The sequence below is a fragment of the Danio rerio genome, chromosome 2, assembly GCF_052040795.2.
Source record: "Danio rerio strain M-AB ecotype USA chromosome 2, GRCz13ab, whole genome shotgun sequence".
Taxonomy (NCBI): Eukaryota; Metazoa; Chordata; class Actinopteri; order Cypriniformes; family Danionidae; genus Danio; species Danio rerio.
The window spans coordinates 16,282,575-16,302,833 of NC_141022.1; the positions used below are offsets into that span (position 1 = coordinate 16,282,575).

Consider the following 20,259-nt stretch of genomic DNA (forward strand, 5'->3'; position numbering starts at 1 on the left):
CCTTCACTGTACCTTGGTCCCGCATTCATTTCAAAGGAGCGCTACCCTGTAGCAAGATGGCGGCGCTATTGACGCATTCCGTCCAATAGACAACAATATATCTATGGTCCAATGTATATATCTATGGTGTGAAGATGCTGGACTTTTGCGCTGCGTAGGAGTGTAGTAACAAGCAATCAAAGAAAACAAACACAAAGTAAACAAGTATTACTTGCTAAACAAGTATTGATGATAATACAGTTGCATTCACCTTGAAGCAAAGTAGCACCAACTTGCACTAAATACTAGGCTTGTGCTAGTTTTGTTGAAAAAAAAAAAAGAAAACTGAAAAAGAAATATGACAAGATGCTGCAGTGCTAGTAACGTACGGCTAAGTGAACGAGTTGTTTATAACGGAGATTCATTCACAAACGAATCACTCCCTCTGTTAAAATTAGAACATGAAGCAGGAGGGGATGGGGGGGGGGGGGGGGGGTGTTGTTCCAGGACACTAATTAAATCAAATTTAAGAGGTAAGGAGGATAATACATTTCACAAACACATGCTTTGTCAGGAATTCCCCTGCGGTTACTTATCCATCAATGTATAATTAAAAAAAATATTTGCTTACTGACCACTGGGTAAAAAGTCCAATGGGCCATTCTTCAATTATGTAAAAAAAAAAAAGTTTAAATAAAACATAGCCTAATAAGTTTAAACTATTAGATTTATATAGACAAGAAGAGACTACACAGATAAGAAGAAAAACATTTTTTCCTTTTTGAACTGAACATGTCAATTCCACCACATCTTAATATATAGCTTTTATTTCAAAATGAAATAAATTATGGCAGTCAAACATTGTAAGATAATTTTTGTATCTAGTTTAACCAATTATTCCACAATATATAATAATTATAAATTTGTCAATGAAATAAATTAATTGTATGGTGAATTGTACACCTGTCACACTCTAAAATTTAATATTAATTTGCTAAAGAGCTTAGTAGAAAATAAATAAACTGAATTTGTATATTAAAAGAGCATGAACTTTTACATTGTAAATACACTTTTAATGTGTGATGAGAAGTTTTTTAAATATTTTTTAAGTCAAAGTCAAAGTCAGCTTTATTGTCAATTCAGCCACATGTACAAGACATACAGAGAATCGAAATTGCGTTACTCTCAGACCCAAGGTGCTTAACATTAATATAAAATATATATATAAAAAATAGTAGAGTTTAAGAAAAAAAAAAAAAAAAAGAAAATTTAAAAAATTTACAGTATATACATTGCACATAAATGTGGTCTAAGAAATATACATATGTAATAAAAAAATTGTAAACAATACAGTGACATTAAGGGCATATAGCAATGAGTGCAAAGTAAACCAGAGTTGTGCAGATAAAAAACAGTATAGTGCAAAAAGAACTTGTAAACATGATAATTGTGATAAAGTGACAGTGATATATTGGGAGGTAGTATATGTGTCTGCATAAAGTGACCAGTGCAGATGAGTGTGTGTGTGTGTGTGTGTCAGAGTCCAGAGGTGCGAGGGGAGGAGGTGCGTGGGGAGGGAGCGGGGAGCAGAGCTGGGAGAGAGTTCAGCTTCCTGACAGCCTGATGGATGAAGCTGTCTTTCAGTCTGTTGGTCCTGGCCTGGAGACTGCGTAGTCTCCTCCCTGATGGCAGCAGACTGAAGAAGCTGTGCATTGGGTGGGTGGCATCTGCTGTTATGCAGAGGGCTTTACGTGTGCTGTAAATGTCCTGAAGGGAGGGGAGAGAGACACCAATGATCTTCTCAGCTGTTCTCACTATGCGCTGAAGTGTTTTCCTGCAGGATGCATTGCAGGTTCCAAACCACACAGTGATGCAGCTGGTCAGGATGCTCTCAATAGTGCCTCTGTAGAAGGTGTACATGATTGGGGCTGGTGCTCTTGCTCTTTTGAGTTTGCGGAGGAAGTAGAGACGCTGCTGTGATTTTTTGGCCAGTGCAGTGGAGTTTTTGGTCCAGGAGAGATCCTCAGTGATGTGTACACCCAGGAACTTGGTGCTGCTCACACGCTCCACAGTCGCACCGTTGATGGTCAGGGGAGCATGGAGAGTGTGCTCTTTCCTGAAGTCAACAACAATCTCTTTCGTCTTCTCCACATTCAAAAAGAGATTGTTGTCTCTGCACCACTCGGCCAGACGGCTCACCTCACTTCTGTAGTTTTCCTCATCGTTTTTGTTGATGAGATGTTTAAATGTCTATGGTGATGGAAATGTCATTTCAACAGTTTGTGAAAAAATGAAAAATAGCTTCACCTATTAGCTTTGAACTGACACTAGTCACTGATACTTTGTATACATAACACTCTTATTTACCTTAATTTTGTTTGGTTTTTAAAAACATCTGAAGGTACAACATGTTTGGAAATGATGTAGGATAAATGTATTACCTCATCAAGTAATATTTACCTTGATTTTTCTTCAATTGTTGTTGATAAAAATGTAAATTCCCTCAACCTTGAACATGTTTCCAGATGGCACTCTTCATTTTCATAGAAATCACCAAAATAATCTTTCACTTTAACTTTTTAAAGGGACATTACATTGTTGTGGTGGAAATGACACTGATACTTATGCGACAGCTATATTTTGTATACAAAATTAATTTATTAATTTTTTTAGCTTAGTCCCTTTATTAATCTGGGATCACCACAGCGGAGTGAACCCTCACTTATCTAGCACATGGTTTATGCAGCGGAAACCGGAGCACCCAGAGGAAACCCATGCGAACGCAGTGAGAACATGCAAACGCCAACTGACCCAGCCGAGGCTGGAACCAGCGACCTTCTTGCTGTGAGGCGACAACACTACCTACTGCGCCACTGCGTCGCTTCTTGTATAAAAAAATATTGATAAGTCTCACAATAATAACTATAAAATTTTAATAATTTTACCAGTGCTTAATTAAGATACATTGGCCAGTCATTCACTGCACCTTGTCCTGCACTCATTTCAAAGCATCGCCACCCTGTACTAAATTGGCAGCTGTATTGACGCATTACTTCCAATAGACAACAACAGGGTAGGCGACATCTAATGTAAATATCTATGTCCGTCATTAATATTACAAATTCTATGACGACCATAATAACACATGAACCCCACCCAAAAAAAAACTGTTATTTAATATAACAATGTTCATTCATACAATGACATGTTCAAAAGGGTTCATTGGCATCTCAACAAAAAGTAATTTAGTAAAAATGACTTTCAAAGTCAAAAGTCACAACATAAATTAGCCTACACTACGAAGTTTCTAAACAAACCTGCCTAATTGTTGTTAAAAAACAAAGAAACAAACAATCAATATAATACATTTTTAGAAACAAACAATTATTCTTATTATTCTAAATTGTCCAAATTATAATTTCATTACGTTTATTTCTTATAACAGCATCAGAATAATAATAATAATAATAATAATAATAATAATAATAAACAAATACTCATAGTAATGACTAAAAGTTAACACTTGTTAAATCTATAAATGGTCAAAAGGCAATTGAATCACTGCATTGGGAAAATTAAACAATTAAATTGTGATTTGCATGAGGTTTCATTTAAATGTTGTGTTAGAGACAATGACAAACACCCAACGTTGAACATGTATTCCATAACTTTAATTTTAAGACATTACATTATTTTCACATTTGATATATTTAGCATTTCAGTCTCTATAGTCTCATAAGTCTGGGGAGAGGTCATTTTATGCATGAAATGTTTGCATATTCCATTTTCTAATTGACGTACGACCAGGATTCTGATTAGGTGAAAAACACAATACAACAACTTAAGTGGGAGAAAAACAAAACAAAAAAAACTCTTTTTCCTTATTTTAAAATGAGAGATGGAGACACAAATAAACCATCTGCAGCCAGCAGTTGTTTATGCACTCCTCCATTTTAAGGTCAGGTAAGGCCTCCAAATAACTGAAATAAAGTACACTTTATAAGTAATGACAAAAATAATGTTGACACATAACTAAAACCAGATTAGACAAATGATATGACCAATGACTATCCAGAAACACATATACATACCCAAGTCTCTATAATTAAAGATATCTGAGGCTTTTCTAGTTAAGGTGTCTACACAACTGAATTAGTAGTCTGACATTTTTAAAGGCAATAATCCACATATGATTTGCAATGACGTTGATTAAAGAGCTGACAACACAATACAGTACAAAAAAGTAATCAAGGATGTGAGTAGTGTTCTTCTGTACCGATTCATTTGTTTCCCTTTTTGATCAATAGAAACAGTCAACAGAATGTTCAAATCAATTACAAACCACATAAGTATGCATGAAATTATTGACATTAATTTGAATAATTAATTGAATTATTTAACAATATAAAGTGCATTATGACATGTAAATACAATAACTTGAAATATGTTCTATGACAAGACATAGAAACTCTGTCCATTTGATGAGTTTTGGATAGTAATAACAATTCCTATTTTACATTTATACACGTTGTTTTAAATATTGCTACAGTACAATGTTCAGGAAAAATAGAATCCACATTGTGGAAAAACAAAAGGAAAAGTTTATATTTGACCCATTCCTTAAATTTATTTCAAGGAATTCGGTATCGCAGAAGTGATGCATTCCAACATGCCTTAACCAATAAAATCAAAACAATGTTAACACTGACACAAGGCATTTTAAGATGATACTAAATGGAATATTCTGTGGAAGCAGATCATTGTATTTTATTAATAAGAGGTCTGTTCAATAACACTGAGTGGTGACTGGGCAATCATCAGCTAATAAAGAACAAAACGTGTCTTGGTTAACAATAAAGGGTGCACAGATTGTGATAAAACTTAAAAAAAAAGTTTCTAAGAAACTCTGAATTATATTCAGTCTCTTGTAAGTTATGCTTACATAACTTTGAGCATTAGCATCAATTACTAACTGTCGTTCGCTTAACGGCCACTGGCATTGCTAATAATGAGTCCCGTTTAGATAATAATTTTACAACCACAATTGAATGTTAATGATGCTCATATCTGTTGGAGGTTGGTACATTTTTAAATGTTTTTTAAATAAGTGTCTTCTATTCGATCCATTTGATATATGGAATTACTCTCACAATTAAATGTATATTTTTTGTTTTGTTTACCTAAAAATGAAAACCTGCCATTACATCTTTCATCATAAAGACAATAAAGGAGATTATTAATTAAATTTCAATTCTTGGTGATTCATAAAAAATGAAATGTCTACTGGTACATTAGGAGTCCAAAATACAAAATACAAATTAGTGGCAAATCAAGCATGTTTCAGTGTCTTGTAACTATATGCTTTTTTGACTCTCAAAGTGCTGGTAGCTGTTGACATGTATTTGGTGAATCAATAAAAATCATGGTTTAAGCTAAAAATCATCTTAATTTTGGCATGAACTAAGATTGGGTTGGAACAGAGAGAGAAAAAAGATTCAGTAGTGAAAAAGGAAACGGCTTTCTGCAAGAAAAAGTCCAAGTATTGCATTTTTCCTGAAGTTTTATCATATACACACAAAATATGCTGATATTCACACACACACATACACACACACACACACACACACACACACACACACACACACACACACACACACACACACACACACACACACACACACACACACAACGCACTGATGATATTCAACACCAGACATTATAAGTGAGATCTTGAGTCTTTTACTTCTGTAGTTTCAATAAAATAAAAAATAATTAAAATAAATAAATGTTATTGAAGTGTCTTTGTAGTGCCAAAAGGGCATCCTAACATCTCATTCATACCACGTGATCGCTGTTGCCAGTTCAGTTGTCTGCCAAGTATTTACCTGTAGAATTATAAAAAAAAAACACAGCTCATGTTTAATATTGTAAATCGTAAAATTGGACTTTTATTTTTGGATGTGAAGTTACTTTTCCCATACAAGACTTACCTGCAGAAAACCTTTTTTTAACCAGGGACAGTCTGTACCCTGAACCTACGAGATGAAAATCACAGCCAGATAAAGTGCTGCCCTCACTGGTAAACTGCACCGCGAGCTGAGATGGTCTGCTTGGGCCTTCAGCTAACTGGAAGCGAGCCAGAAGTGCACCTACTCCTGTCATGAACAACAGATTGTAAAAGAATGTTTATTCAGACTATGCATTTGTATTAACATATTCATGAAGTTGATAAATATACTGCAATGCTATAGCACACAACCTGATAGGACACAATACTGTATATTCTCTCAGAGCAATAACATTTTTAAAACTACAAAAAAAGTGAATGCATACTTAACCAGACAAGCATTGGTGGCCATTAATGTTGTTAAACAAGCCATTTTATTTGATTCTATTTTAAACATTCAAGCTCCACTGCTTGCCACATAAAAAAAAAAAAAAAAAAAAAAAAACAGTTTGGCTAATATTCCCACTAATGTTTGATTTTTAGAGTCATTGCATTACGGTGCAAGATGCCGATTAGCTCTCCAGTAGACGTAACCAACAGTAAAAGCGGTACATGGAAACGGGGCCTTAGTAATTCAATGTAATACAAAGTTTTGTCATTATGGGCACGCATGCTGATCTTGACCTATCTGCTTCCAACTACATGGTGCAGATGCAAGCGTTAATGCTATCAATTCAATTCAATGCATTTGTTATTTGAGCTAGCACATTTTCAATGAAATCATCTTAAAACAACAGCAAAGATAAATTAAAGATAATCTTCTACTTTTAGCTATGTGTTATTGGTCTATTTTTTGTTCTTAAAAGGGATCTATAAATCACCTTTAAGAGGTTTTAACCCAGTGGTGTGGCAACAGTATATGAATATAGCCAGCCTCTAATTGTCACAGAACAGAATCAAAGGAGAAGTTTGTGCAGTTGAACCAGTCTTTATTAATAGTTTAACAAAGGCAGTCTGTAAGTAATTCAAATGAATCACACAGAACCGGTTCTTCAAAGCCAACTCAAAAGGCAAACCCCGGCCGGGGCGAGAGAGGAAAAGAGTCGATCGGTCCGTGCCCACCACAGCGATGCGGGAACCACTGACCTCCGGCTGCTGATGGTCAGAGCACAGTCAACAGGTGAGTAAGTAAGTGGCGGCACTCAGAACATGCAACGATGAATACAGGAGGGATGATCGACAACCAGATCGAGACTAGACGAGACAAATGAGGATGAGATCTGATGTAGAGGAAAGACTAATACACGGATTGCTAACGCACAGAGTAACAATAATCTGACAACAGGAGGAGAAATAAGGGAGGTAGATATAGGAGTGTCAATAATGACAAAGCGGGAACAGGTGACTGCTGATCAGCGCTCGCGCTGATTGCAAGCGCTGACAGCTGGTAAGGGAAGACACAGAAGGGAAAAAGATTGACAATTAACAAACCAGATTCATGACACTAATTGTAAAAATGTATTACTTCTATCTTTTGTAATCACACTTTATAATAACAGTCTGCAAAAACTTTGAATGACATTCTTTTTCATGTACATGTTATCAAAGGGTGGGAGGATATATTCGACCCATTAGTGACGATCTGTCTCTCTTTAGCATAAAAGCAGCTAGGGCTGTGCAATTAATCGAAAATCCGATTTCGATTTTAGCTTCTAACGATTATGAAACACCATTAATTGAGATAAACAATTATTAACTTAGCAGCCCGAAAGACTGCGTGCTTATGTGTGTGTGTGTGCGGCGCGCGCACACTGGGGGTGCATTTCCCAAAACCATCGTTAGCCAACTAAGGTCGCAAGCTTTGTCGTTACAAACATAGTTCGTTGATTTTCCATTTTCCAAATCCATTGTTCCAAAGTACATTCGCAAACTGCATCGCAAACTTGTAGGCTTGCTGTAGCTAGAAGCATAGCTCCTAGTTGTTTTCTATTCTCAGTTATTCCCCTATGTCTTATTCCTTTTAAACCTTAAAACATTTAAACTTTGAATGATTAAAAAAAAAAAAACATAAAAAATAATCTCTCTTGTTAGTAATTTGCTTTCAATGTATTTGTGCAGTTCAGTTTTAGCAATCTTTATATTGACAATTGGGTGCCCTTCACTGTAAAATAATGTCTGTGATTTTAACAATAAATGTCTGTACAATCTATAATGAAAATTATTAAATTATTAACAGCTAATTTCTGTACAAAAAGGAAAATAGCTGTAACAGACCTAATTTATGTTTTCGAGAAACCAATCAAAGTGTCTGAAATCTAACCATACACCTTCATTCACTAGTCCCTAAATTAGTCAATTAGATTAGTCCAATAGACAGAGTGAATGACCACAAAATGACTGAATTCAGACACTAATGAACACCTGCTGTTAACAAGCACAATCACTGAAGGAAAGAACAAGAATTAAAACTACAGGTACAGCCACACACCAAACTAACTGAATTAAAACAGAGAATTTAAACAACTCCATTAAATAAAGGCATTACCAGCTTTACTGATTACAGTTTAACTTAAATTCTCTCATATCTGCAAAAATATTTGATAATTAACAGAGGTTTATATATATATATTTTTTGAAAATATTTTATTTGACCTCACCATCATGGAGATCAGTGGCTGCTTTAGTTGGGCTCTTGAACTTTTACTATTCTATCTTAATGTTTTACTGGCTGATATAACTGTGTTTCTGAAACTCCTCAGTTATAGCAAGAAGAACAAATGAGAAACTATACTGTGTGTAATTTACAGTTAATTGTTATAGATATAATTTATAGTATTTTATAAGTTAAGCCAAAGAATTTTTTTTTTGCTATTGTTTGGGATATGTTACAGCATCCCATTGAAGTTGAACAAACAATAAAAAAAAAAAAAAAAACTAATACTACTAATTAGGGTTGGGCATCTAAGCTATAATGCCGATTCGATACGCATTTCGATACAAAGAATACGACCTGATATATTAGCGATACATTTGTGACATTGCGATGCAACACGATACGATTTACACCCATATCACGATACAATGCGATAATTCAGAACTAACTTATTAGATCAAGTTTATGAGATGATGTAAGAAAGGATGCTGTGCCATTGAATGAGTTTGATTATTTATTAACCAAGTAAAACCAAGACTTTTTTTACAAACTGGCTTTTCTCTCAGAGCCAGAGTGTCAGTTTACAGTAGAGGGCCATTTTAGAACCTATAGCACATATTATTTAAGTATTTTCAAGATAAACAGAATGTATAAGTGCAATATATATTATAAATGTATATATTTACACTTTCAACATAAAGGTTTACCATTGCACAACAAGAATTGTGATTTAACTTTTCAACTATGAAAACAAGTTTTACAAAGATATATTGTGCCACTGAATATTCAAAACTTAAGGTCATGAACTAGCAGTGTTATGCTGCTTTGAAACATCACTATCACTGTAAACAACAGGCTAATAAAAATATAAATAAATAAAAATTAACAGGAGGTGTTTAAAACCTTCGTTCTCTGTGACACTAGGCTGAATATCTTTGCAAATGAACAATGCAATAGCATTCGTTATTGGCGTAGAGCGAGCAGAACTGTTGCGCATGGAGAAAACTTTCAATGCTTTTCTCACCACTTTTGGAGCTGGTAGCTACAGTTGAAGCAGAGCAGGAAGCCGGGGATGCAGGAACACTGGAAGATGCTTCCACAACAACACAGAGGCGCCGCTTCAAGTGAGATATCAGATTAGTCGTACTGCCCGTGTATTTTACAGATGCGCGGCACATATTGCAAATTGCATCTGTCCTGTCAAGTCGTCCATCCTTTTTGCAGAATCCATAATGTTGCCATACTTTAGATTTAAAACTCAGTGAGGAATAAAATGTTTGTTTTGCTTCTCGCGCTTTCTGAGGGCGCACCACTAGCTTCATCAGCACACCTGATAAACTGAGTTGTAGTGTAAGTGTACACATCCGCATCTGCTGCTCTACCGATGCATGAACGCGTATCGATACATATCGGTTAATCTTCCCATCCCTACTACTAATACTTTAATTCTTAGACTTTACAGACCTGAAACTTGCCTATAGCACTTATTCATTGTTGCTCTTAGTTGTGTAAATTGCTTGCTTGTCCTCATTTGTAAGTCGCTTTGGATAAAAGCGTCTGCTAAATGACTAAATGTAAATGTAAATTATCAAGGATTTAATAAAATATTAAAATTTTATAGGTTTCATGCACACAAGATTGAAATTTCCAGCTGCACATTGTGACACTCAGACATCAAGAATCAGGATAGAAACCATTGTTGCTAAAAAGAAAAAAAGCTGCTTAATTCATTCATGCTTTAATGTATGCTGGGTGCCAGCATAGTACAAAAATCTCAGCATGCATTGCAGCATGAATATATTATGCAGCTTAAAGTTCTTGCAATCGATTTAATTTACTTTATTTTATGTTGTTTTTGGGAGGCAATATTTCAGTAGATTGTTTTGTATTGTTCTGGGTTGATTTTTATTATTTGTTTGTCACCATTGTTGAGATTCAAAGACTAAGTGTTGATGTCTGTGTGTGTGTGTTTAAAGTTCTGCCATAGTTCAAGCATTCTAATTATGAATGATGTATTTAGACCTATTAAACAGTCATTGGCAGCTGTAGGTCAAGTGGTTTCATTTAAATATGGTATTAATTTATCACTCAGGTGAGGGTTTCGATATCATAGTTAAACTTATCAGACTTAATTTATTTTTGATTTTTTTGGCTTGTCATGCTATACAAATAGTGTGATTGACACAATTATTTATAGCAGCCAAAATAAGTCAAGTGATGTGATTTCGCAGGTCAGAGTTCACCAAGCTTGAACTCACGTGTGATTAAATGGAAGTCCACGGGGAGAAAAGCCCAGTGTGATCACAGCTTTAGGGTTGGGCGATGTCGACCAATTTGGCATTGTACGATGTCTAATGTGAAACACATGAGGTGAATTAATTATTTATGAATAATTAACTAATGCATAACAAATTAATTTTTTGTAGAATACCGTTTAAATTACCTGACCCACATGGTCTTTGTTTTATGCTATGATCACACCAGACACAGAACGTGCAGATAAATCATGCTATTCCCACGTAAATAGCCACGTGAACATTTGCATTTACTTGATTCATTCGCGCATCAAACCCCGCTTCATTCGTGCGATAAACCCCGCTTCATTTGCGCGTCGAATTCACTTCTGAACAAACCCGGATTCACGTCATAGGCATGGCTTCTGTCTACCAATTGACTCTAGCTTTGTTGCTAAATGGCTAAAATGAATTTTATTAAGAAAATAACAGTGTTTATTTGCTTTATGAAGGCTGAAAAACAGTGTCAATACAAGGCCGTGTCTGAGTCTACTAGATCCTGTCAGAGGTGCATCCAGCTCTGTATTTAAATGGCAGCCAATGGTGACTTTTAACTAGTGGAAATGCATTTGTTGATATAAATAACAATAGTTTTTACTAGTAAAGATGCAATTGTTGATATCAATAACTATAGTTTTTAGTAGGGGAAATGCAATTGTTGATATCAATAACTATAGTTTTTACTAGTGGTAATGCAATTGTTATCAAAAATTCAGTTGTTGATATCAAAAATTTAAATTCATCATTATTATGCACATTATTGAATTCATATATGCACATATCCAAAAAGCAATTTGTGCGATCTAAAACAATCAATACTAGTGAAAATGCATTTTTAACTTGTAAGAATTAAGTTGCAGATATCAAGAAATAGGGGTGGGCGATATGTAAAAAATATCATATCCCGATTCTTTCTGGGGAAATCACGATTCACGATTTTTATACCGATTTTTTTTTTTTAAGTTGTTTTTTAAGAATATTTTGCAAATTACAAAGGTACAATACAACCAAACTAATGTCCCCACATAAAAATATACTCTTAGCATGTATGTATAAGAATATTTTAATCAAGTGAAGATTTAATGCAAGTGCTATTCTGCAAAGAAAGAACATTCAACAAGACTTGCATTACAATTACTGTACCATCAAAATTAACATTTGTTTAACAAATCTAACAAATCTTAGTTTAACAAGTCTAACAAATCAGCTTATTAGACATAGATCCTCAGCAACACCTTTAAAAATGTAAATGGCTTATTTTTTTTACAAAGTTAAATAAAGTTTAAATAAAAATATCACTGTCAATGCAAGTGCACAGACTTTAGCATAACTCCCAAAATAAACATTGGCTTAGAAAAGAAAAATAAACATACAAACAGTAAACTACCTTTTGTACTCTGTTAAGTACCATAGATTTTTGTGCAACATGTTTCAGAACCAAACAAATAAAATAAAGATACAAAAATATTTCCTGACCTCATTCCCGAGTCTTGTAAACTTAGCAGCTTTGGAACATATACATTTCAAAAGATAACAAAGTATGACAAATCACAATCACAAATTCTTAGAAAGGAAGACCAGCTGATTCACTTTCTCGGGCTTAAGAGATGCCCATTGGCAGGTGTTGATATTGCCACCAGTACTGAAAGCCCTTTCTGAGGGAGCACTTGTGGCTGGAATGCAGAGATACTTTCTAGCAAGCTGGCTAATTCTTGGAAAGTTTGCCTCATGGACTTTCCACCATTCCAGCGGATCCACCTCACTTTCTGCATTTGGCATGGACAAGTATCCCTTCAATTCTCCTTCCATTGCCTCTTTCAGAGATGAGGAAACTGATGTGGTTGCAGATGCACTTGCAACACCTAAGGCTTTTAAAAAGCTGGAAAGTGTTTTCTTTGCTTTCTTGGGTGGTGTCTGATCCTCATCAAGGATTTGTGACGTGGAGGCTGAGGTATTAGATGTAGACTGCTGATCTGATTTTGGATACTGTATGTGTATGGTCATCAAAGACTCCAGCTCAGCCACAGCTCTGGTTTGTATTCCCTCTACCTTGTCTTTGGCAATGAATTGTGTTTTGAATCTGGGATCAAAAAGCGAAGCCATATCCAGCAGGTCATCAGTGGTGGGGTCCTGATATTTGTCAGTGAGGTAATTCAGAATGGTTGTCTTCATTGTTTTTGTTAGTTCAGTGTCTTCATCATTCAGGCTCAAAATGTTGACTTTCAACATGTGAAGCACTGGCTTGACATAAGATACACTCACATAGTCCTCACCTGAGAGTGCATCTGTAAAGTCTCTCAGTGGACTCAGTGCCTTTTTCACAGACTCCATCACGTCAACATCTTGCCAGGATGGAACCAAATGCCTTGCCTTGTCTGCCTTCAGGACCTGAGAAATCGCCTTTTTCTGGTCAAGCACTCGCTCAATCATGCTGAGACTTGAACCCCATCGTGTTGGGGACTCAGTGATGAGCTTCTGTTAAGGTAGCTTTAGCTCAGCTTGAGCATTACTTGGTTCCCTCTTTTTCTTCCAGCTGAAGGAGAATGTGCTGACAACTTTCTTGCAAACAGATGTTGCACGTTCAACACGAGGGTCTTTGGCACTTTTTTCTAAAAAAAGAAAAAGAAAAAAAAAGAACAATGTATCAATTAGATTTAACCTAATGCACAACACAATGTAAAAATGTATATAAAACGTTTAAATGTATATAAACATTTCATTTACAAAACATTTACTCATACCAGTGCCAGTGGCGCCCCCAGAAAAATTTCATAGGGGTGGCCAAATGAGGCCACATCAAATCTTGGGGTGGCACACACGAAAAAATTAATTCAGTGTAATGTTATATTTTTGTGTTGATGTAATAATGTGATTTTAACTAGCAATTAATTACTTCAGTAATTCAGCAATTATAATTCAGCAAGTATATGTGCAAACCTAATAAAATTTAATATTTAGTTTTAAAACACTTTTCAGGCCAGTTATTTTTCACATACTTTTATTGTTAAGCAGTATATGCCATATCTAAAATTAATGAAGATTAATGAATTAAGTCATTTTGGTGGCTGCATTGTATTGATTTATTTATTTATTGTAATACTGTGAATTTACATAACTAAATATAAATTAATAATATCAAAAGCAAAATCATATTGGGGTGACTAGAGTTTACACACAGCAACCCCTGGCCACCCCTTGGGGGCGCCCCTGACCTGTGCAATTACAACAAACTAATCTTATGATTTTACTATGTTCAAAGTTCCTAATGTAATTTGCAATCATGTATTATAATAGCTGAATATAATCACTTGAATATCGGAGACCGTTATTATTTTTAGTTGCACTTACCGATGGCTAGGTGGAGTCTGTGCCCAAAACACTGCAGACGAGTCCAGCTGTTGAGCTCCAATGCCTTCACCATGTTGGCCCCATTATCTGTCGTCATACAGGTCATGTTTGCTTCTTTCAGTCCCCAACATTCAAGCGCGTCCTTAAGACCTTGCGCTATGACCTCGCCTGTGTGGTCTTGTGGAAAATATGTTATTTCTAGACACTCACGCACCGCACAACTTCCACTCATGAATAAAGTGAATCATCAGACTTAAATACGGCTCTGACGTACGGCTAGACCATAAATCAGCCGTTGTAGCGAAAAGCTTTACGTTTTGAATTTTATTTTGAATCTTGCTGCGGCACTCTGAATAAAGCTGTGGAATGGCAGTGGAGGAAAAATATTTGCGGCTGGGTATTTCGTAATGTGGATCTATGACTTTAAACAATCTTTTGAAGCCCTCATTTTCCACAGTCTTTATAGGAATCATGTCTTTGGTCAGGTAAAATGTCACGGCATCAGTTACGTCTTTCCAGCGCTTGCTCGTTCTCTCATACGGAGTTCCTTTGTGATACGTTTCTTTCGTTAGAGTTGTTTGTTTAAGCCTTGTCGTTTCTGGCTGCTTGGATGTACCTGGTGATGTACTTGCGTGGGGTCCTTTTAAAATTTGACTCTCTGCATATTCTTTCGGGTGCTTTCTCTTGAGGTGGTTAAAAAGGTTCGTTGTGTTGCTATCCGTCGTGCGAATCTTATCATTGCAACATTTGCAAATAACTGTTGTTTGCGCTGTGTCTGTTAGCAAAAATCCGAACCATTTCCATATTACAGAAGTTGATTTTTTTTTAGGAACCAACTCTTCTTCACTGACTACAGCCCTATCAAGAAATGTTTATTACTTGTTGAAATTTCATTTTTGATTTTTGATATCATGAATGTTTTCCTCCAAGTAATGACGTCATTTTTGATATCAAGAATTCGGGTTTGTACTAGTGGAAATTATGGCAAGCCGTAACTTTTATTCCTTCTCAGGATATGTATTCTTCATATCAACAATTCAATTTTTGATATATCAACAATTAACATTCTTGATATCAACAATTCAGTTCTTGATATCAAAAAATGTAATTCTTGATATCAAAAATGTAATTTTTGATATCAAGAATTACATTTTTGATATCAACAACTTAATTTTTGATATCAACAATTACATTTTTGATATCAAAAATTGAATTTTCACTAGTGATAATTGTTATTTCAGATCTCACAAATTGCTTTTTGGAAATGTGCATATATAAATTCATCAATATGCATAGTAATAACAAATTTACATTTTTGATATCAACAATTGCATTTCCACTAGTAAAAAGTCACCATAGGCATCCATTCAAATTGAATTGTTGATATCTAGAACTGGATTGTTGATATCAAAAATTTAATTGTTGATATGAAGATTACATATCCTGAGAATGAATAAAAATCAAAAGCAAGCCGTTTTGACTTTTATTCATTCTCAGGATATGTAGCTATTCTTGATATCAACAATTGAATTCTTGATATCAGCAATTGAATTCTTGATATCAACAATTACATTCTTGATATCAACAAGGTAATTGTTGATATCATAAATGTAATTGTTGATATCAAGAATTCAATTGTTGATACCAAGAATTGCCTTTTTGGATATGTGCATAAATTAATGATGAGTGTCATCCTGTCCTCCCTTATAGGCCGGTCGCCGATGTTACGACTCGGCACAAACCACTCCCCTTCGCGTGCACGCACGTCGCTTACTAGAATGCAGCGCTTGTAGTTAAACCACAGTCTATGTGCTAACACTCCAGTTTTTCCAAGGAGTTTCCCTTATTTTACATCTATCTTCACACACCCGTTTTGTTATTTCACCGGAAAACTCGCGCAATTCCACCCCTAGGTCCTCATCTTTTTGGTACAGTCTCTCTCCCGCCACCTGATCTCCGTTCCATGGTACTAGAGTTACTACTAAAACCCCCAAAATCTCCTCTACTCTACCGATCTCCCTGAATTTCAGAGACAAATGTTGGCAGGTATCAGCAGTTTATCATAGGCTAAACATTTTATCGATTGTTTTGTTGCCACAGTTGGCACCAAACACAGACATAGAACTTAGTCATATGATTGACAAGCAACACCCAAATGTGCCAGGACAAGGCAATCTGCCAGCTAGAAAACGTCATCGACGGATTTATATGTAGTTTTTCTAATTATTATGTGAAGTGATTATGAACTACATCCTTTTGCTCTTCCCAATAAACTTCCCTTTTCGTCACAATTATTATTTGTAATCTTTTGTGTTAAAAAGCATACTGATAAAATAACACAAGACGTGTGAAATTTTCTAAACATGAAATTTACATCAAACATGAAAGTAGAATAATTAATATTTCTATTTATGTGAGTTGTAACAGATTGTTATGATAGTACAATATGTGGCTGAGTAACAACTCTGGAATCTGGAAAAATCTGGAATCTGCGGGTTCAAAATAATTTCAAATTGAGAAAATCTCATTTTATTTTGCCTAAATTAAACCTTTAGCAATGCATCTTACTAATCAAGCAGAAATGTTTTGACAAATTTACAGTAGAAAATAGCTCAAGCACATAATCTATACTAATGTTTTTTGACATAAAATAAAAATGAATCCTTTTCATTTTTACCCATTCATGGTAAAAATACATCCATGCAGCATAAGTTTGTGATCTACACTGTCAGAATAAAAAGGTACATGTGGTACAAATAATGCTCCTTAAGGAACAGTTGTGTACCTTTGTAAAAGTTGCACCTAATAAAGGACAGAAAAGGCCTCTTATGATGCTGTTCTGTACTTTTTACGGTACAATTGAAATGAATGTACACAATTGTTCTCATAAAAATGGTACATAAGTGTTGGATAACTCATTTATTACAATATCTATGAAAATAAATATGACTTGAAAGGCAAAGTGATTGTATGAATAATTTTCATATTAAAACATTAATCATCATTTAAAAGCATTTGTTTAAAGAAACAAAACAACTGGTAAAACAAAGCTATATGTATTGTAAACTAAACATTTAAGGCATTTTAATCAACATTTAGTTTGCTGGCAAAGTCCTGCAAAGTGTGCAGACATTGTACTATTGTTAAACTAATCAAACATTGTGCATACAGTATCTTGGGTCACACTTTACAATAAGGTTCATTAGTTTATGTTAACTAATGCATTTAATAAGATGAACAAACAATGAACAATACATTTACTTCTGTATGTGTTCATGTTAGTTAACGTTAGTTAATTAAAATACAATAGTTCATCATTAGTTCATGTTAACTCATGGTGCATTAACTAATGTTAACAAGCATAAACTTGAATGTTAATAATGCATTAGTAAATGTTCAATTATGATTAATAAATGCTGTACATGTGTTGTTCATGATTAGTTCATGTTAGTAAATGCATTAACTAATGAACATTATTGTAAAGTGTTACCGTATCTTGTTACAATTCATTCATTCATTTTCTTTTTGGCTTAGTCCCTTTATTAATCTGGGGTCGCCACAGCGGAATGAACCACCAACATATCCAGCATATGTTTTACGCAGCGGATGCCCTTCCAGCCGCAACCCATCACTGGGAAACATCCATACTCACTCATTCACACACACTTATACACTGTGGTCAATTTTAGCATACCCAATTCTCCTGTACCGCATGTCTTTGGACTGTGAGGGTAACCGAAGCACCCAGAGGAAACCCACGCGAACACGGGGAGAACATGCAAACTCCACACAGAAATGTCAACTGGCCCAGCCGAGACTCGATGCTCAGAGACTTTCTTGCTGTGAGGCGAATGTGCTGTGCCACTGCATCGCCATCTCCTAACAGTACTTTTTGCATAATTCAGTTGCTAATTTAATATTACGTAAATTGAAATGGGGTACAAAGCTATTGTGTGAAAATAAGAGAAAAAAAAAATATTGTACATGAGAGAAAGTGTTTCAGTACCACATTTTAGTAAAAAGTATTGCGAAATGATTAGCAAAAATAGAAATATTATAATTTATTTCAAAGTATTTTTTATTGTTTATTGTAAATGAGAAAGGTGCATTTACACAAAAACAAACCTTTAAAAAATATTGTTTAAAAATATGTTTGATGTTTTATATTTACTGAAAATAAATTGACCCATGATTTATATATTGCAAAATGCCTTTAAATAGTTCTTAAAGGAACAGATTTGACACTGTTAAAGTACAAAGTGTCTTGTCACTGTAATGGTACCTTCATGCATCAGATTTGTACCTTTGTACAATATTGTATCTGCATGGTTTAAAAACCAAAGGTACATTTTGGTTTCTCATGGTACAAATCATGTCCTTAAAGGTACAAACTGCAATGGTACAAATTTGTTTTTTGTCTTAAAGTACAATTCTGTTCCATAAAAATGTACTGCACAAGTGACAAGGAGTGTGCAGGCCAGGGTCACATTTTTCTATATAACTTTTTTTGTCCACTTTGATGACATACACAATAAGGCACATTGCCCAAAGAGAAGATTTGTCAAATTTTCAGACACAATTAGTTTTGTAGTTCTACACCCTATTTAAACTAAGGACACAGTTTTATCTCTTGAGTTTTAATATTCTCTGTCTATTCCAATCTGATACATTGTTTTGTCAATATAACACTATGATATAAGCAGGCCACAAATAAAGCATTTACTTATTTTATAATTTAATAGTTGTTGGTCTTAAGGTTAAACACATTTATTGTTATGATTTTAGATTAAAAAAACTATAAATTAAAAACTGATCTTTGACTAGACAACAGTCTTTTGTGCATCTGCTTCCACCATCTTTGTTCCTGGTCTGGCCCAATGGAATTGTGGGAAAACCAAATGACATAAATATTAATGAGCTCATTACCATAGCTATTTCTACATGTAAAAATTACAATTCTAGATATCTGCAAGAGTATTTTTACTAGTTAAAATGTCATTGTAGATATCAATAATTATATTTTCACTAGTTGCAAAGGTAAATTGATATCAATAATTATATTGTTACTAGTAAAAATGTCAATTTCTGATATCAATAATTAATTTGATACTACTAGTCCCTTTCTTAATCCGGTGTCACCACAGTGCAATGAACCGCCAACTTATCCAGCACATTTTTACACAGCAATACCACATGAAGAAAGGACGGACTTTGAAGGAATAAAAAATGTGAGGAGAGCTACATTATAGTGCACTGGACAAGTCTAAACAAGTTCCGCCCAAGCATGCGCGAGGCAGGCAGATCTGTACAACTACGTAATTTATCGGCTTAAAGATATCAGCCTACTTTGGACATTGGATCAATATTGATAATCCAAAAAATAGCATTTATCGGCCAATAACGATATGGCTGCCGATGTATCGTACATCCATAGTAAATAATATTTTACTAGATATTTTTAAAGACACTTCTTTACAGCTTAAAGTGACTTTTAAAAGTTAACCAGTTTAATCAGGTTAACTAGGCAGGTTAGGGTAATTAGACAAGTTATTGTATAATGATGGTTTGTTCTGTAGAATATCAAAAAAAATATAGCTTAACGGGGCTAATAATTTTGACATACTGTCAAAATTTTCTTGCTCTGTTAAACATAATTTTGTAAATATTTAAAAAAGAAAAAAACTAATTCATATATATATATATATATATATATATATATATATATATATATATATATATATATATATATATATGAAAAGTTCAGATGCCATGTTACTAACTTTCTTGTGTTACTGTAGATTTTTATAGACTGTCATCCTATCTGTGTGAAGTGGGGTTTTATGCAGTGACAGTCACCAAAACAAGGCAAAGGAGAAGACTGGACACAAGTAACACACTTCAGGTGTCAATAGCCCCTTTCACGCAGTGATACCGGTAAATATATGGAACATTTCTGGAACGACTTTACCGGTAAATTTAAAAAAGAGCTGTTCACACAGGCAAGGACGTTAGTGAATTTTTCAAGAAAAGAGCATTCA

General features: G+C 34.6%; 1 protein-coding gene across 4 annotated transcripts in view; it reads right to left on the reverse strand.

Annotated features, from left to right (window-relative positions):
* Nucleotides 1-3,628: 3,628 nt before the first annotated feature.
* The window catches only part of sgip1b (SH3GL interacting endocytic adaptor 1b), a 150,132-nt gene continuing 133,501 nt past the window's right edge, over nt 3,629-20,259 (reverse strand). For all 4 annotated transcript variants that reach the window (XM_087240568.1, XM_087240570.1, XM_087240569.1 and 1 more), the window contains 2 exons: nt 5,970-6,134; nt 3,629-5,864 (listed from right to left, as the gene is read on the reverse strand). In XM_087240568.1, the coding sequence (XP_087096694.1) occupies nt 5,842-5,864; nt 5,970-6,134 (188 nt within the window). In that variant the 3' untranslated portion in view covers nt 3,629-5,841. The remainder of the gene's footprint in view (nt 5,865-5,969; nt 6,135-20,259) is intronic.